At 47.4% G+C, this 14,498-nt stretch overlaps 1 protein-coding gene across 1 annotated transcript in view; it reads right to left on the bottom strand.

Moving 5' to 3' along the window:
* The window catches only part of UBXN6 (UBX domain protein 6), a 33,701-nt gene that overhangs the window by 4,207 nt on the left and 14,996 nt on the right, over positions 1-14,498 (bottom strand). The window contains exons 4-9 of the mRNA XM_087703353.1: positions 14,337-14,468; positions 13,416-13,495; positions 10,068-10,176; positions 8,889-8,973; positions 3,743-3,962; positions 1,650-1,780 (exon numbers count right to left, since the gene is read on the bottom strand). Of these exons, the coding sequence (XP_087559479.1) occupies positions 1,650-1,780; positions 3,743-3,962; positions 8,889-8,973; positions 10,068-10,176; positions 13,416-13,495; positions 14,337-14,468 (757 nt within the window). The remainder of the gene's footprint in view (positions 1-1,649; positions 1,781-3,742; positions 3,963-8,888; positions 8,974-10,067; positions 10,177-13,415; positions 13,496-14,336; positions 14,469-14,498) is intronic.

Below are 14,498 nucleotides of genomic sequence, written 5' to 3' on the forward strand. Positions count from 1 at the left end.
TTAAATTACAGTGGTAAGTCGAGGATCACTTGTAAATAGAGACTAGACCAGTGATGGGGAAACGTTTCGGCACCATGGCGAAGACCAGCTGGCCGGCACGTGTATACCTGTTTTGGGGCAATTTTGGCTGTTTTGGGGGCTGTTCCCGAAAAATGGCCTGTTTTTCGGCTGTTTTCCAAGCCGTTTTTCGAGTGTTTGAGGGCCAAAAATGGCCTGAAAACCAACCAAAAAAAAAACAGGCATGCCCATTCCGGCCAGCTGGTCTTTGGGTTTTCCGGTGCGTGTGGAGACCAGCTGGACGGTGTGCATGTGCGTACTGGAAACCAGAGGAGCAGCTGGCAACGGCGTAGATGCCCAGAGAGACCGCTCTGTATGCCACCTCTGGCGCTCGTGCCATAGGTTCACCATCATGGGACGAGGCTGTTAGAGACCAGCGGTGGCTCTTCAGGATTGGCGCCTCCAAACCTGGCAGCTTTAAAGACTTGTGGACTTCAACTCCCAGAATTCCTTAGGTGCTCCCAGGCTGGGTGGATCGAACATCTGACTGCGGGCGTTAAGCCTTCGCTCACTGCAGGCAATACTTGACTTACAACTATTCATTTGATGACCATTGGAAGTTATAACAGCAATGGGGGGGAAAAAGAGAGGCTTACAACTGTATTTCACACTTACGACTATTGCTACATCCCCGGATCAACAAGGCTTGGCAACTGACACCCATTTGTGACAGTCGCACTGTCCCCGGGGTCATATTTTGCGACCCGAGTCGACATAGAAGCTGGATTCATTTCACAACCGTGTTACTCACTTAACAACGGCAGCGAGTCACTTAACAACCGTGGCAAGGAAGGTCGTAAAATGGGGCACTTAACAACTGTCTCATTTAGCAACAGACGTTTTGGACTCAATTGCGGTTGTAAGTTGAGGACTACATTTATATTTTATTTTATTGGTAGTCCTCTTACAACCATTCATTTAGTGACCGTTCAAAGATACAACAGCACTGGAAAAAAATCACTTAGGATCTGTGTCAACTTGTAAAGTGTTGCCATGACTACCATCAAGTGGCCTAGAGAAGGGAGAATTCCATGCATACCTTTGCCTAGAGTCAGGTCTCATATTTTTGTAACTGGCATGTCTGTAACCTGCCGTAGCATCTTGTTGGTGAATGTGAGTTATGACCAAGGCAAATGGGAGGGGACACAGGGGTAAAGTTCAGACGCCATTAAGTGTAAATCAGTTTTGGCTCCGCAGGAGTACAGGCCAGAATGTTGATCCTAATTAATGAATGGATTTCTTTTGAACTTTGTCTCGAGGCTCATAAATTAATTAGGTCATCTTCTGGGAACTTCAACAATCTATTTTCCATACATATACGTTCCATATATCACGTGATCAAAACCCTTGGCCCCTGATTCACATTTATGATGGTCACGTGATCCCATTTTGTGCCTTTTGGATAAGCCAAGTCAATGGGGGAAAAGCTGGACTCACTTAACCATATTACCAACTTAACAACTGCAGCGATTCACTTAACAACTATGACAAGGAAGGTTGTAAAATGGCAAAATTCACTGGCTCAATTGTGCTCCTAAGTCAAGGACTACCTTGCTGCACGGCCAACCGCCAGGCCCACCCACCCCCTTTACCTTGCAGGATGTAACCATCAGGGAAGCGAATGCGTAGGAGGGTGTAGTTGTATCGTTTCAGCTCCCGCTGCTCCTCCTTCTCCCGCATGGCTTTCGTCCTCAGCATGGAAGCCTTCTCAACTGCGTCTGTCCTTCAGAGAGAAGAGAAGAGGGTTAAAAGCAGAAAGGAGAGTCCTCAACTTATGACTGGTCCCTTAAGTCAGGGGTCTCCAAACTTGGCAACTTTAAGACTTGTGGACTTCAACTCCTAGAATAGATAGATAGATAGATAGATAGATAGATAGATAGATAGATAGATAGATAGATAGATAGATACTGTATTTTTCGGAGTATAAGATGCACCAGAGTACACCTGATCAATGTAATTCTCATCAATCAGTTAAAGAGCTTTCCAAAAGGAAAAAAAAGTTTTTGCACTCTGCACATCTCCCCAAAATGGTCCATTTTTCATGAAAATGGGCCCGTTTTTTTTAAAGGCATGAATAGCCTTTGGGAGGCTTGCAGAGTGCTCTTGAAGGGGCAAAAACGAGCAAAAAACGGCCCATTTTTCGTGAAAACAGGCATACATAGGCTTATGGAGGCTTATAGAGTGCTGCGGGGGGGTGGGCAAAAAACGGGCCGTTTTATGCTCATTTCTGCCCTCCCCAGCCCCCAGGAGCACTCTGAAAGCCTTCATAAGGGTATGCACGGCCATTTTGGTGAAGGGACGGGGCTTTGGGAGGCAAAAAATGCTGTATTCGGTGTATAAGACTTTCAGCCTTTTTTTGAGGAAAAAAGGTGCGTCTTATACTTTGAAAAATACAGTAGGTAGAAAATAGGTAGATACTGTAGATGATAGATAGATAGGTAGGTAGAAGATCAGATAGATGGAAGATAGATGAAAGATAGGTAGAAAGATAGAAAGAAGATGGATGGATGGATGGATGGATGGATGGATGGATGGATGGATAGATAGATAGATAGATAGATAGATAGATAGATAGATAGATAGATAGATAGATAGATAGATAGATAAATGGATAGATAGATGATAATGATAGATAGCTAGATGATAGATAGCTAGATGATAGATAGCTAGATGATAGATAGCTAGATGATAGATAGCTAGATGATAGCTAGCTAGATAAATGGATAGATAGATGATAGATAGCTAGATGATAGATAGCTAGATGATAGATAGCTAGATGATAGATAGCTAGCTAGATAAATGGATAGATAGATGATAGATGATAGATAGATAGCTAGATGATAGATAGCTAGATGATAGATAGCTAGATGATAGATAGCTAGCTAGCTAGCTAGATAAATGGATAGATAGATGATAGATGATAGATAGCTAGATGATAGATAGCTAGATGATAGATAGCTAGATGATAGATAGATAGCTAGATAAATGGATAAATAGATGATAGATGATAGATAGATAGCTAGATGATAGATAGCTAGATGATAGATAGATAGATAGATAGATAGATAGATAGATAGATAGATAGATAGATATAGCTAGATAGCTAGATGATAGATAGCTAGATGATAGATAGCTAGATGATAGCTAGATAGATAGATAGCTAGATAGATAGATGATAGCTAGATGATAGATAGATGGATGGATGGATGGATGGATGGATGGATAGATAGATGATAGCAATAGCACTTAGACATAATATACCTCTCCAGAGTGTTTTACAGCCCTAAGCAGTTTGCAAAGTCAGAGAAAGCCTTTGGCTCCCGACAGTCTGATGAAGCAACCATAACTTCTGATGGCAAGCTGTTCCACTCGTTAATTGTCCTCGTTAATCACTTCTTTTATTAAGAAATACTTTTAACTAATAGATAAATAATAAATCACTTTCTCCACTCCCGTTGTAACTTTGAATGAATGGTCGCTAAATGAACTGTCGTCAAGCCGAGGACCCCCTGCAAAGAAATCACTTTCTCCAGCCCCGTTGTAAACTTTGAACGGTTGCTAAACGGGCTGTCGTAAGTCAAAGATATCTATTAAAAAGAAGGGGGGGAAAAAAGCTCAGGCCAAGCCAGATAAATGGCGTGTCGGAAAGCCTGGGTTTACATCCCGCCGGGGTCCCCTCACTCACCGCAGCCTCTGCTCCCGCCTCAGCTCCTCCGCGGTGAGGTTGAAGAAGTCGCTCGGCAGCTCGAAGTGAGACGCTTCGGGGGAAGGCTTGAAAATTTGGAGCTGGCGATCCAGCTTCGCCCTCACTGGCTCCCCGTTCAGCAGCTTCTCCTTGTGCTCCTTCAGGTCTTCCAGCTTCTCCAAGGCTTCGTCCTTCAAGACGTAGAAATCCTCCGTGGCCTCTTCTGGAAGAAGAAAAAAATGCTCTGACCCAGCTCCTCAAACAACAACGAACCCTCTGAAGGGAACTCAAAAGATGCCTTTCTTTGGAGTGCCGGCAGCCCCGGCAAAAAGCTTTCTCTCTCACTGCCGGCTAACAAGTCCGTCCGGTTGGGAGATGAATAGCTGTGTGCCCCATCTATTCAGCTCCGCCCCCTGCCTTTTATCTCCAGAGCTAGGGTGGGGCTTCCCTAGCAGCAGTGAATTTTCCATCCCAAGGACCGGCCCATAGATTTCCACTGCTCTCCTCTCCTCTGCTCCATCTATTCATCTCCGCCCCCTGCCTTTTATCCCCAGAACTAGGGTGGGGCTTCCCTAGCAGCAATGGGTTTTCCATCCCAAGGACCAGCCCATAGATTTCCACTGCTCTCCTTTCCTCTGCCCCATCTATTCATCTCTGCCCCCTGCCTTTTATCCCCAGAACTAGGGTGGGGCTTCCCTAGCAGCAATGGGTTTTCCATCCCAAGGACCAGCCCATAGATTTCCACTGCTCTCCTCTCCTCTGCTCCATCTATTCATCTCTGCCCCCTGCCTTTTATCCCCAGAACTAGGGTGGGGCTTCCCTAGCAGTGGTGGATTTTCCATCCCAAGGACCAGCCCATAGATTTCCACTGCTCTCCTTTCCTCTGCCCCATCTATTCATCTCTGCCCCCTGCCTTTTATCCCCAGAACTAGGGTGGGGCTTCCCTAGCAGCAATGGATTTTCCATCCCAAGGACCAGCCCATAGATTTCCACTGCTCTCCTTTCCTCTGCCCCATCTATTCATCTCTGCCCCCTGCCTTTTATCCCCAGAACTAGGGTGGGGCTTCCCTAGCAGTGGTGGATTTTCCATCCCAAGGACCAGCCCATAGATTTCCACTGCTCTCCTTTCCTCCGCCCCATCTATTCATCTCTGCCCCCTGCCTTTTATCCCCAGAACTAGGGTGGGGCTTCCCTAGCAGCAATGGATTTTCCATCCCAAGGACCAGCCCATAGATTTCCACTGCTCTCCTTTCCTCTGCCCCATCTATTCATCTCTGCCCCCTGCCTTTTATCCCCAGAACTAGGGTGGGGCTTCCCTAGCAGTGGTGGATTTTCCATCCCAAGGACCAGCCCATAGATTTCCACTGCTCTCCTTTCCTCTGCCCCATCTATTCATCTCTGCCCCCTGCCTTTTATCCCCAGAACTAGGGTGGGGCTTCCCTAGCAGCAATGGGTTTTCCATCCCAAGGACCAGCCCATAGATTTCCACTGCTCTCCTTTCCTCTGCCCCATCTATTCATCTCTGCCCCCTGCCTTTTATCCCCAGAACTAGGGTGGGGCTTCCCTAGCAGTGGTGGATTTTCCATCCCAAGGACCAGCCCATAGATTTCCACTGCTCTCCTTTCCTCTGCCCCATCTATTCATCTCTGCCCCCTGCCTTTTATCCCCAGAACTAGGGTGGGGCTTCCCTAGCAGCAATGGGTTTTCCATCCCAAGGACCAGCCCATAGATTTCCACTGCTCTCCTTTCCTCTGCCCCATCTATTCATCTCTGCCCCCTGCCTTTTATCCCCAGAACTAGGGTGGGGCTTCCCTAGCAGTGGTGGATTTTCCATCCCAAGGACCAGCCCATAGATTTCCACTGCTCTCCTTTCCTCTGCCCCATCTATTCATCTCCGCCCCCTGCCTTTTATCCCCAGAACTAGGGTGGGGCTTCCCTAGCAGTGGTGGATTTTCCATCCCAAGGACCAGCCCATAGATTTCCACTGCTCTCCTCTCCTCTGCTCCATCTATTCATCTCCGCCCCCTGCCTTTTATCCCCAGAACTAGGGTGGGGCTTCCCTAGCAGCAATGGGTTTCCCATCCCAAGGACCAGCCCATAGATTTCCACTGCTCTCCTTTCCTCTGCCCCATCTATTCATCTCTGCCCCCTGCCTTTTATCCCCAGAACTAGGGTGGGGCTTCCCTAGCAGCAATGGATTTTCCATCCCAAGGACCAGCCCATAGATTTCCACTGCTCTCCTTTCCTCTGCCCCATCTATTCATCTCTGCCCCCTGCCTTTTATCCCCAGAACTAGGGTGGGGCTTCCCTAGCAGTGGTGGATTTTCCATCCCAAGGACCAGCCCATAGATTTCCACTGCTCTCCTTTCCTCTGCCCCATCTATTCATCTCTGCCCCCTGCCTTTTATCCCCAGAACTAGGGTGGGGCTTCCCTAGCAGCAATGGATTTTCCATCCCAAGGACCAGCCCATAGATTTCCACTGCTCTCCTTTCCTCTGCCCCATCTATTCATCTCCGCCCCCTGCCTTTTATCCCCAGAGCTAGGGTGGGGCTTCGCTAGTAGCGGTGGATTTTCCATCCCAAGGACCAGCCCATAGATTTCCACTGCTCTCCTCTCCTCTGCCCCATCTATTCAGCTCCGCCCCTGCCTTTTATCCCCAGAGCTAGGGTGGGGCTTCACTAACAGCGGTGGCTCTTCCGTCCCAAGGACCGGCCCATAGATTTCCACTGCTCTCCTCTCCTCTGCCCCATCTATTCATCTCCGCCCCCTGCCTTTTATCCCCAGAGCTAGGGTGGGGCTTCACTAACAGCGGTGGCTCTTCCGTCCCAAGGACCGGCCCATAGATTTCCACTGCTCTCCTCTCCTCTGCCTTTTGAGCATATGCACGTCAGGCACTGGACCCAGCCGTTCCTCTTCTTCCTCATCAGCCACCTCCAGACCCAGAGGCTGTGGACTCTCCATCTGATGGCTGACGGACGGCCCAGGCTCCGCCTCTGTTTCTCTCTCCCTCTGCCAGCTCCACTCCCTCTTCCCCTTCGGAGTTCTCAGGTTGCCTCGATGCTGACCCTGACTCCCAAGCCTCCTTCTCCTCCTCCTCTGATTCGGCTGCTGGAGGGGGCCAGCCGTCAACAGGCCCCAAGGGGGTTGTTTTTTTTGGCTTGCCATGTAGAGGTTTTTCTTGATGTATGCCCTGGCAAAGGAGCCCCAAATTTCCATGGCTGAGACAGCCGTTAGGTGAGTTTTGCACCCACAGCCCTTTGACGACACTGTCTTGCCGCTGTTGTTAAAGGAATTGCCGCCGTCGTTAAATTTGCAACACCGTTGTTAAGCGAATCTTGGTTTTCTCGTCGAGTTTTGTTAGGTCGCCAAAGGAGATCACACGACACCCCCTCCCCAATGAATAGGAACCGATTGTTAAGCCTCTGAATTTCATCACATGACCACAATGAGTGCCACAACGGTCGTGTTAGTTGTGACGGTTATGGCATCCCAAGGTCACGTGAATTTCCCCAAACCAGCTTGCCACATGCAAAGTCAATGGGTGGGTGGGTGGGAGCCAAATCCGCTTAATAACAACATGATTGGCTTAACAACCGTGATCATTCGCTTAACCGTGGCAGAAAGTCGCAAAAATCAGACATAATTAGATGGATTTAGAATTAAGACTTAGACTTATTCTAACTTTATTGTCACTTTGAATGTACACTAATCAGCATGCCTTAAAATCAAATTTTGTCGCATTCAGCTCTCAAGGGGTCCCCACCTCCAATACACACTACATAAAAATGACAAAATAAATAAACAAATACAAAATTATGTACATACCAGGGGTGGGTTCCTGCCAGTTCTAAGCTCTTCTATAGAAGAGGCTCCACAAATCTACAGTGCCGTTTAGAACCGGTTCCAGCTCCCTCCCCCCCGCCCGTCCGCACATCATCAAGATGAAGAGCGAGAGGAGGAATTCTGGGAGTTAAAGTCCACAAGTCTTAAAGCTGTCAAGTTTGAACGCCCCTGGAGGTTTTTTTTCCAAAAGGGTTAGGGGTGCGAGGGTCTTGTAACATGACAGCTTTAAGACTTGCGTGCTTCAAATGCCAGAGTTCCTGAGCCAACATGACTGGAGGAGGAATTCTGGGAGTTGAAGTCCACAAGTCTTAAAGCTGTCAAGTTTGAACACCCCTGGGTTTTTTTTTCTAAGGGGTTAGGGGTGCGAGGGTCTTGTAACTTGACAGCTTTAAGACTCGCACACTTCAATGCCAGTTTCTGAGCCAACATTTAGGTTGCGAAGCAAGAGCGTTGTTAAGTGAATTTCACCACATTTTACAAGTTGGCCACTCCCACCCAGTCACATGGCTGGCAGGCCACTCCCATCCAGTCACCTGGCCGGCAAGCCATTCCCACAAAGCAGGCCACACCTACAAAGAGGTTCTAAAATTTTTTGAAACCGAGCACTGGCACATACCCACATATATTATATGATATGGAGAAACAACACAGTCTAGTTCGGATGTACACATGTACATGGTGAGAAAAACAAATCTTGCGAGTTTACCAGATGGACGGCATAAAGCTGTTACCGAATCAGGTAGTCCTGCTAGAAATACTTCGAAACCTCCTCCCAGAGGGCAGCAACAGAAACAGACCATGAAGTGGGTGTGCAGGGTCTCCAACAATGTTTGCAGCTCTACGCGCATAATGCTTATAGGCAGTATCCTGAATGACAGGAAGCAAACTTCCTATAATCTTCTCCACTGTCCTCACCACTCTCTGTAGGGACTTTCTATCACAACCACTGCGGCCACCACACCAAACAGGGATGCAATTTGTTAAAACATTCTCAGTCGTGTCTCTGTAAAACATGGCCAGGACAGAAGGAGAAAGATGTGCTCCCCTCATCTGAAGCAGGAAATGCAGATGCTGGTTTGCACTCTTCACTAAGGATGATGTGTGGAGAGACCAATTAAAAGCCACTTTGCGTAGCAACGGAAATTTTGTGGTGGTTAAGTCAAGGTTACCTGTACTCCATTGCTTATTGATGAAAAGATACCACGAAAGCAGAGAGAGGGAACAAAATGTGTCCCCAAGGGAGAGGATGATGGAACAGGAACAACAGCGGAAGTGGCAACACTAGTCCACATGAAGGCTTACCTTGTCCGGCGACATCCAGGGCAACCTTTTCGAACCCGACCGCCTGGAAAAATTGGTCTGCTCCTTCCAGGCAGTGAATCCTTTCCTGAGGGGGTGAGAGAAAATTCGGAGAACATTCATGAAGGCTAATTCTTCTTTTGGCCGAGCTTTAACCCAACTTCTACCAGGAGACCAAGAGCTCCACCTGCCCTCTTGAGGGGCCGGGATTTTCTTATTTGTTGCTGCTTGTTCTTGTCCACTGGTGGCCAGTGGAGCTAGCAGCAGATTCAGACAGTGGAGGAGGTTGGGGAGGAAGATGGGCCAGTCCTGGAGTCTGGGGAAGGCTCTGATGAGGGCTCTGTGTCGGAGGCAGAGAGGGGACCAGGGACATCTTGGGAGTTATGTGCTGCCTCTGGAGCCTCCGGAGTCTGACATTAGAAAGACAGGGGAACAGGGGGAGCCTGTTCCAAGTGCGTGCATGTGCCGAACTGCCAAAAATCAAGAGTTAAGATAAAAGGAGCAACTTGGGAGTAAGGCTTGGAGATGATTGGCCCCTCCCATAGCAAGCAATAGCAATAGCAATAGTTAGACTTATATACCGCTTCATAGGGCTTTCAGCCCTCTCTAAGCGGTTTACAGAGTCAGCATATTGCCCCCAACAACAATCCGGGTCCTCATTTTACCCACCTTGGAAGGATGGAAGGCTGAGTCAACCTTGAGCCTGGTGGGATTTGAACAGCCAAACTGCTGAACTGCAGTCAGCTGAAGTAGCCTGCAGTGCTGCATTTAACCACTGCGCCACCTCGGCTCTTAAAGGACATAAAGGAGGGGCAAAGGCACATGAGCTTTTGTAGGAAGCAACTTTGTTCCTTCTGGTCAGTTTAAATTCTGAAGCTCCGTTTTGACTCTGTGCTCTGTGTGGCCTTGCAAATTGCCAAATAGGTCTTTGGCAGTGTTTCAAGGGAGATAGAGGTGGGTGCTTATCAGCCTTACCCTGAAAGACTTTGGCAGACTACTGGCGGACTCTTTACAAACTATTTGTGACTCATTACGGGCTGTGAATGAACATAATTCACAGCTGTTGAAATAAAAACACGTGAGGGACTGAGCGTGGGGTTTTTACTGTCTCGGGAAGCCTAGGTCAGAACATTTACAGAGGGAACTGGTGCACGGATCCCCGTTGCCGAAGGTTCAGCTCACCTGGAAAATTTTGTTCTGCATCTTAATTTTCCGGTATTTCTCCTCTTCTGGATGGAGATGGATATTATCAAGATACCTGGGAAGGACAAGTAATAAAGGTGTGTGTACACTGATATCACCACGTTCCCTGCCTGAGGAGGGGGTTTGGACTAGAAGACCTACAAGGTCCCTTCCCACTCTTGTTATTTCTCCGTCCCCCATTTCTGACCAGGCCTGATTACACGAGATATAATGGAATCTTTTTGTTCCGTCCGTTTACCAAAAACGTGAACTGTTTCAGTTCAGGTTTACCAGAAATGCAGAAAAGCCAGATTTGGGGTATCTTAGTCCTCAACTTACAACCACAATAGGGAGCCCAGAATTTCTGTTACTAAGTGAAACATTTGTTACATGGGTTTTGCCCCATTTGATGACCTTTCTTGCCAGAGTTGTTCAACAAATGCCTGCAGTTGTTAAGCTAGTCACCAGGTTGTTAAGTGAATTCGGCTTCCCCGTTGACTTGGCTTGTCGGAAGGTCACACAAAGGGGATCCCATGACCCTGGGACACTGCGACCGTCATAAATACGAGTCAGTTGCAAGCGTCTGAATTTTGATCGCGAGATCCCGGGGGTGCTGCAACAGTCGTAATGTGAAAAACGGTCCACTTTTTTCCACTGTCGTCGTAACTTTCAATGGTCACTAAATGAGTGAATATAAATCTGAGCCGCTCAGCTCTTTATTCCAAGCAGTTCTCAACGTATGGACTGGTCGCTTAGTGACTATTCATAGTTATGACCTACCTGTAAAAGGGAACTTATGACCCGGGTCTGATATTACGATGGGTGCATTGAATTATTTACAACATGGCTACATACGGTATATATACAGCAACCTGCAAGTTTCCCGTGTCACATGACCGTGTTTTACAACGATTTTGTCAAAAAAAAGCAGAAGTCGGTGCTGGTTTGTGGGAAAAGCAGGCCTAATCATTCCCAATTTCTGGCGGTTCTAACCCAGCGGACTGGGGGGAAACCAGCACGCATAACCGCAGCCAAACAATTACAAGTAATCCTTAGCAATTCATAATTAATTCAGAAAAAATTACGGAAAGAAATTAAACTGAAAATAAATACACTAATTCAAATAAGTTTTGCTTACAAAAATTATGTACGTCTTTCCAAGGCTGGACTGAGTTTTAAAAACTGGACTCTTAACAGCCGGAGGGAGCGTGGCCAAGACTTTTCTAACTCAGCCTCAAGGACATCGGACAAAAGTTAAACCCCCGCTTGGATTCTCCAAGCGGCGCACAGGAGAACAATGGGTTCACTTAACAACCACGTTGGTGCAACGACGGTGCCATTCGCTTAATGAAAATCGCATTTGCAGCACTTGTTCATTTAACAACAACCCCCCCCCCCCAAAAAAAAATCACCCTATAAAATCGACCGATCTCCTTTATGATCATAATGGGTTGCCTCCGTTACGGCGTTGAGAACTGCCAGGTGACTGGGATAATATACAAATACAGATAATCCTCAACTTATGTCAGTGGAGCCCAAAATGTCTCTTGCTAAAGCAAGACAGTTGTTAAGTTAGTTTTGCTTCGTTTTACGACCTGATAGCTGTTCAGTGAATCCCTGTTCAGCGGTTCTGTTAGTAACGTGGTTGTTACCGGCTTCTTCCCCCCATGGACTTTGCTTGTCAAAAGGGCGCAAAAGGGGATCACATGACCTGGGGACGCTGCAACCATCAGTTGCCGAGCGTCTGAATTTGGGTCCCGTGACTACAGGGATACTGCAGCGGTCATAAGTCTGAAAAGCGGTCGTAAGTCACTTTTTTTCAATGCCGTTGAAAACTTTGAATGGCCACTAAATGAAAGGTGGACTGTTGTGGCCCAGCAGGAGCCGTTGGAGCTGCCGACGGACTCGGATAGCGAGGGAAACTATGAGTTGGCTCTGGAAGATGTGGAGGACCCTGGGCAGGGCTCAGACTCCGAGCAGGGACCAGAGAGGCTGGTTGGCCACCAGGAGGCGCTTGAGGCATGGAGCAGCGGTGAAAGCCAAAGGGAGTTGGTCCCTGATGCCCGGCAGAGAAAGGCAGATAAGCACCGACAGCAACTATGGAGATATAGAAGATAATTGGGGCCAGGTGGTCGTAATTAGGCTCCTCCCAAGAGAGTATATAAGAAGAGACTTTGGGAGGAGGCTTTTTGCAGGACTCAACTATTATACTAAAGCTGGAGAAGCTCTGGTGTGTATTTCTTATCTGTGGAAGTCTGGGTTGCTGCCAAAGTCTTGTCGGTGTGTTAATTTACTGTGAATAAATCGTCTAGCAGTAATCTTGTGTCAGCGTGACTCACCGTATGGAGTGGGGTCAGAACAGTGGACTATCCGTGTTTCCTGCAACTGACCATTGCAGTAAAACCTTAAGTATCAATGGCCTATTTTCCCCCGTTGAGATCTTGACACACCCACCCATAGAGTGGTGCAGTGGCCTAGAGGTGGAGCTCTCGCCTCACAATCAGGAGGCTATGAGTTCAATCCTAGGTAGAGGCAGATATTTCTCTCTCTGGGCACCATGAGAATATATCTGCTGAATATAACTCCGCAATGGCTTCGGGAAGGGCATCTGGCCAGTAAACCCTCAGCTCCATTCAGTTGGCCAGAATCCACCGTAAAAGGGATTATGGGGTCGTTAAAAGAGGATGATGATCTTGACACCCCATAGATACAGATGACACCCCATAGATGCCCCATAGATGCCCTTTTCTACCTTTCAGCAAACCCTGGAATTAAACCACAATTAAGAGCCGAAACGCACAACCATGGAAGGAAGGGAGGGAGGAAGGGAGGGAAGGAAGGAGGGAGGGAGGGAAGGAAGGAGGGAGGGAGGGAAGGAGGGAGGAAGGAAGGAGGGAGGGAGGGAAGGAAGGAGGGAGGGAGGGAAGGGAGGGAGGGAAGGAAGGAAGGAGGGAGGGAGGGAGGGAGGGAGGAAGGGAAGGAAGGAAGGAAGGAGGGAGGGAAGGAAGGAGGGAGGGAGGGAGGGAAGGAGGGAGGAAGGGAAGGAGGGAGGGAGGGAAGGAGGGAGGGAGGGAAGGAAGGAGGGAGGGAGGGAGAGAAGGAGGGAGGGAGGGAGAGAAGGAGGGAGGGAGGGAAGGAAGGAGGGAGGGAGGGAAGGAAGGAGGGAGGGAGAGAAGGAGGGAGGGAAGGAAGGAGGGAGGGAGAGAAGGAGGGAGGGAAGGAAGGAGGGAGAGAAGGAGGGAGGAGGAAGGAGGGAGGGAGGGAGGGAAGTAAGTAAGTAAGTAAGGAAGGAAGGAAGGGATTTCTGAAGCCGACAGACCACACCACCTACTTAGCGATGGTCTCCACCCGAGTTTGACCTTCTCCCGGTCCCTGTTGAACGTGTGGATCTGCATGACGGAGGCGGCCACGGGATCTTTGGAAGCATGCTGGAGGAGGAAGAGGAAGAGCCAGTGAGACAAGGGACTGGCAGAGGTTCTCCCACAATCCTCAGAAGGACAAATAATTGTAAGCATCGACCTTGTTAAACTGGTAAGATTATTATATGTTAAATGGACTAATGATGATGTAATGAAAAATTTATATATATATATGTATGTATGTATGTATGTATGTATGTATGTATGTATGTATGTATGTATATATATATATATATGATTTCTTTTACAATATATATGAATTGAAATGTTCAATAACTACTTGGATTAACAATGGGAAACTATTTCTGGAGTCGAATATGCTACACTATAAGTATTGTATACTCTATGGATGATTAATATTAGAGGTAACCTGAACACATAATGCTCAATGATAAGGATGTATTTAGTTATGTTTGATGGATAACCAGTGATCTTATTTTTAATTGTAAGAACTGTGGCACAAAAGTTTGTAACCAAACGACATGCTTGACGAAATTGAGGCACGTTTTTTATATGTGTTGGTTTGTTTTTGTTGGTTTTAAAAATTATGTATGTATATAAGCTGATAAGGAGGAGACCTGTGGCTTAATGGCTAAGATGTTTGCCTAAGATGCAGTACAGCACAGGTTCGAATCCCAGTAAGGGTATGGCTAGCTGATGAGAGCTAAATAGCTTGAAATAGATCTATACTAGTCTCCCTTTATTTATTTATCAGCACAAATAAAACACACACACACACACACACACACACACACACACACACATATATATACATACACACATACATACATACACACACACACATACACACACACATACACACACACATACATACATATAAAAGTTTTACCTCAAGGATGGCGGCTTTGACCTGAGCCTCCCTTTTGTCTTTTCGGACGGTGACGCCTGTTAACGGGCAAGTGAAGTAGACACCCGAGACAGACAGAGTGGAAGGGTCTTCTTCGACATCAAGCAAGGAATTCTAAACAACAACAACAACAAAAAAGGAATT

The sequence above is a fragment of the Thamnophis sirtalis genome, unplaced genomic scaffold (assembly GCF_051295495.1).
Source record: "Thamnophis sirtalis isolate CommonGarterSnake01/CBP01778 unplaced genomic scaffold, rThaSir2_p1.2 scaffold_1, whole genome shotgun sequence".
NCBI classification, from domain to species: domain Eukaryota; kingdom Metazoa; phylum Chordata; class Lepidosauria; order Squamata; family Natricidae; genus Thamnophis; species Thamnophis sirtalis.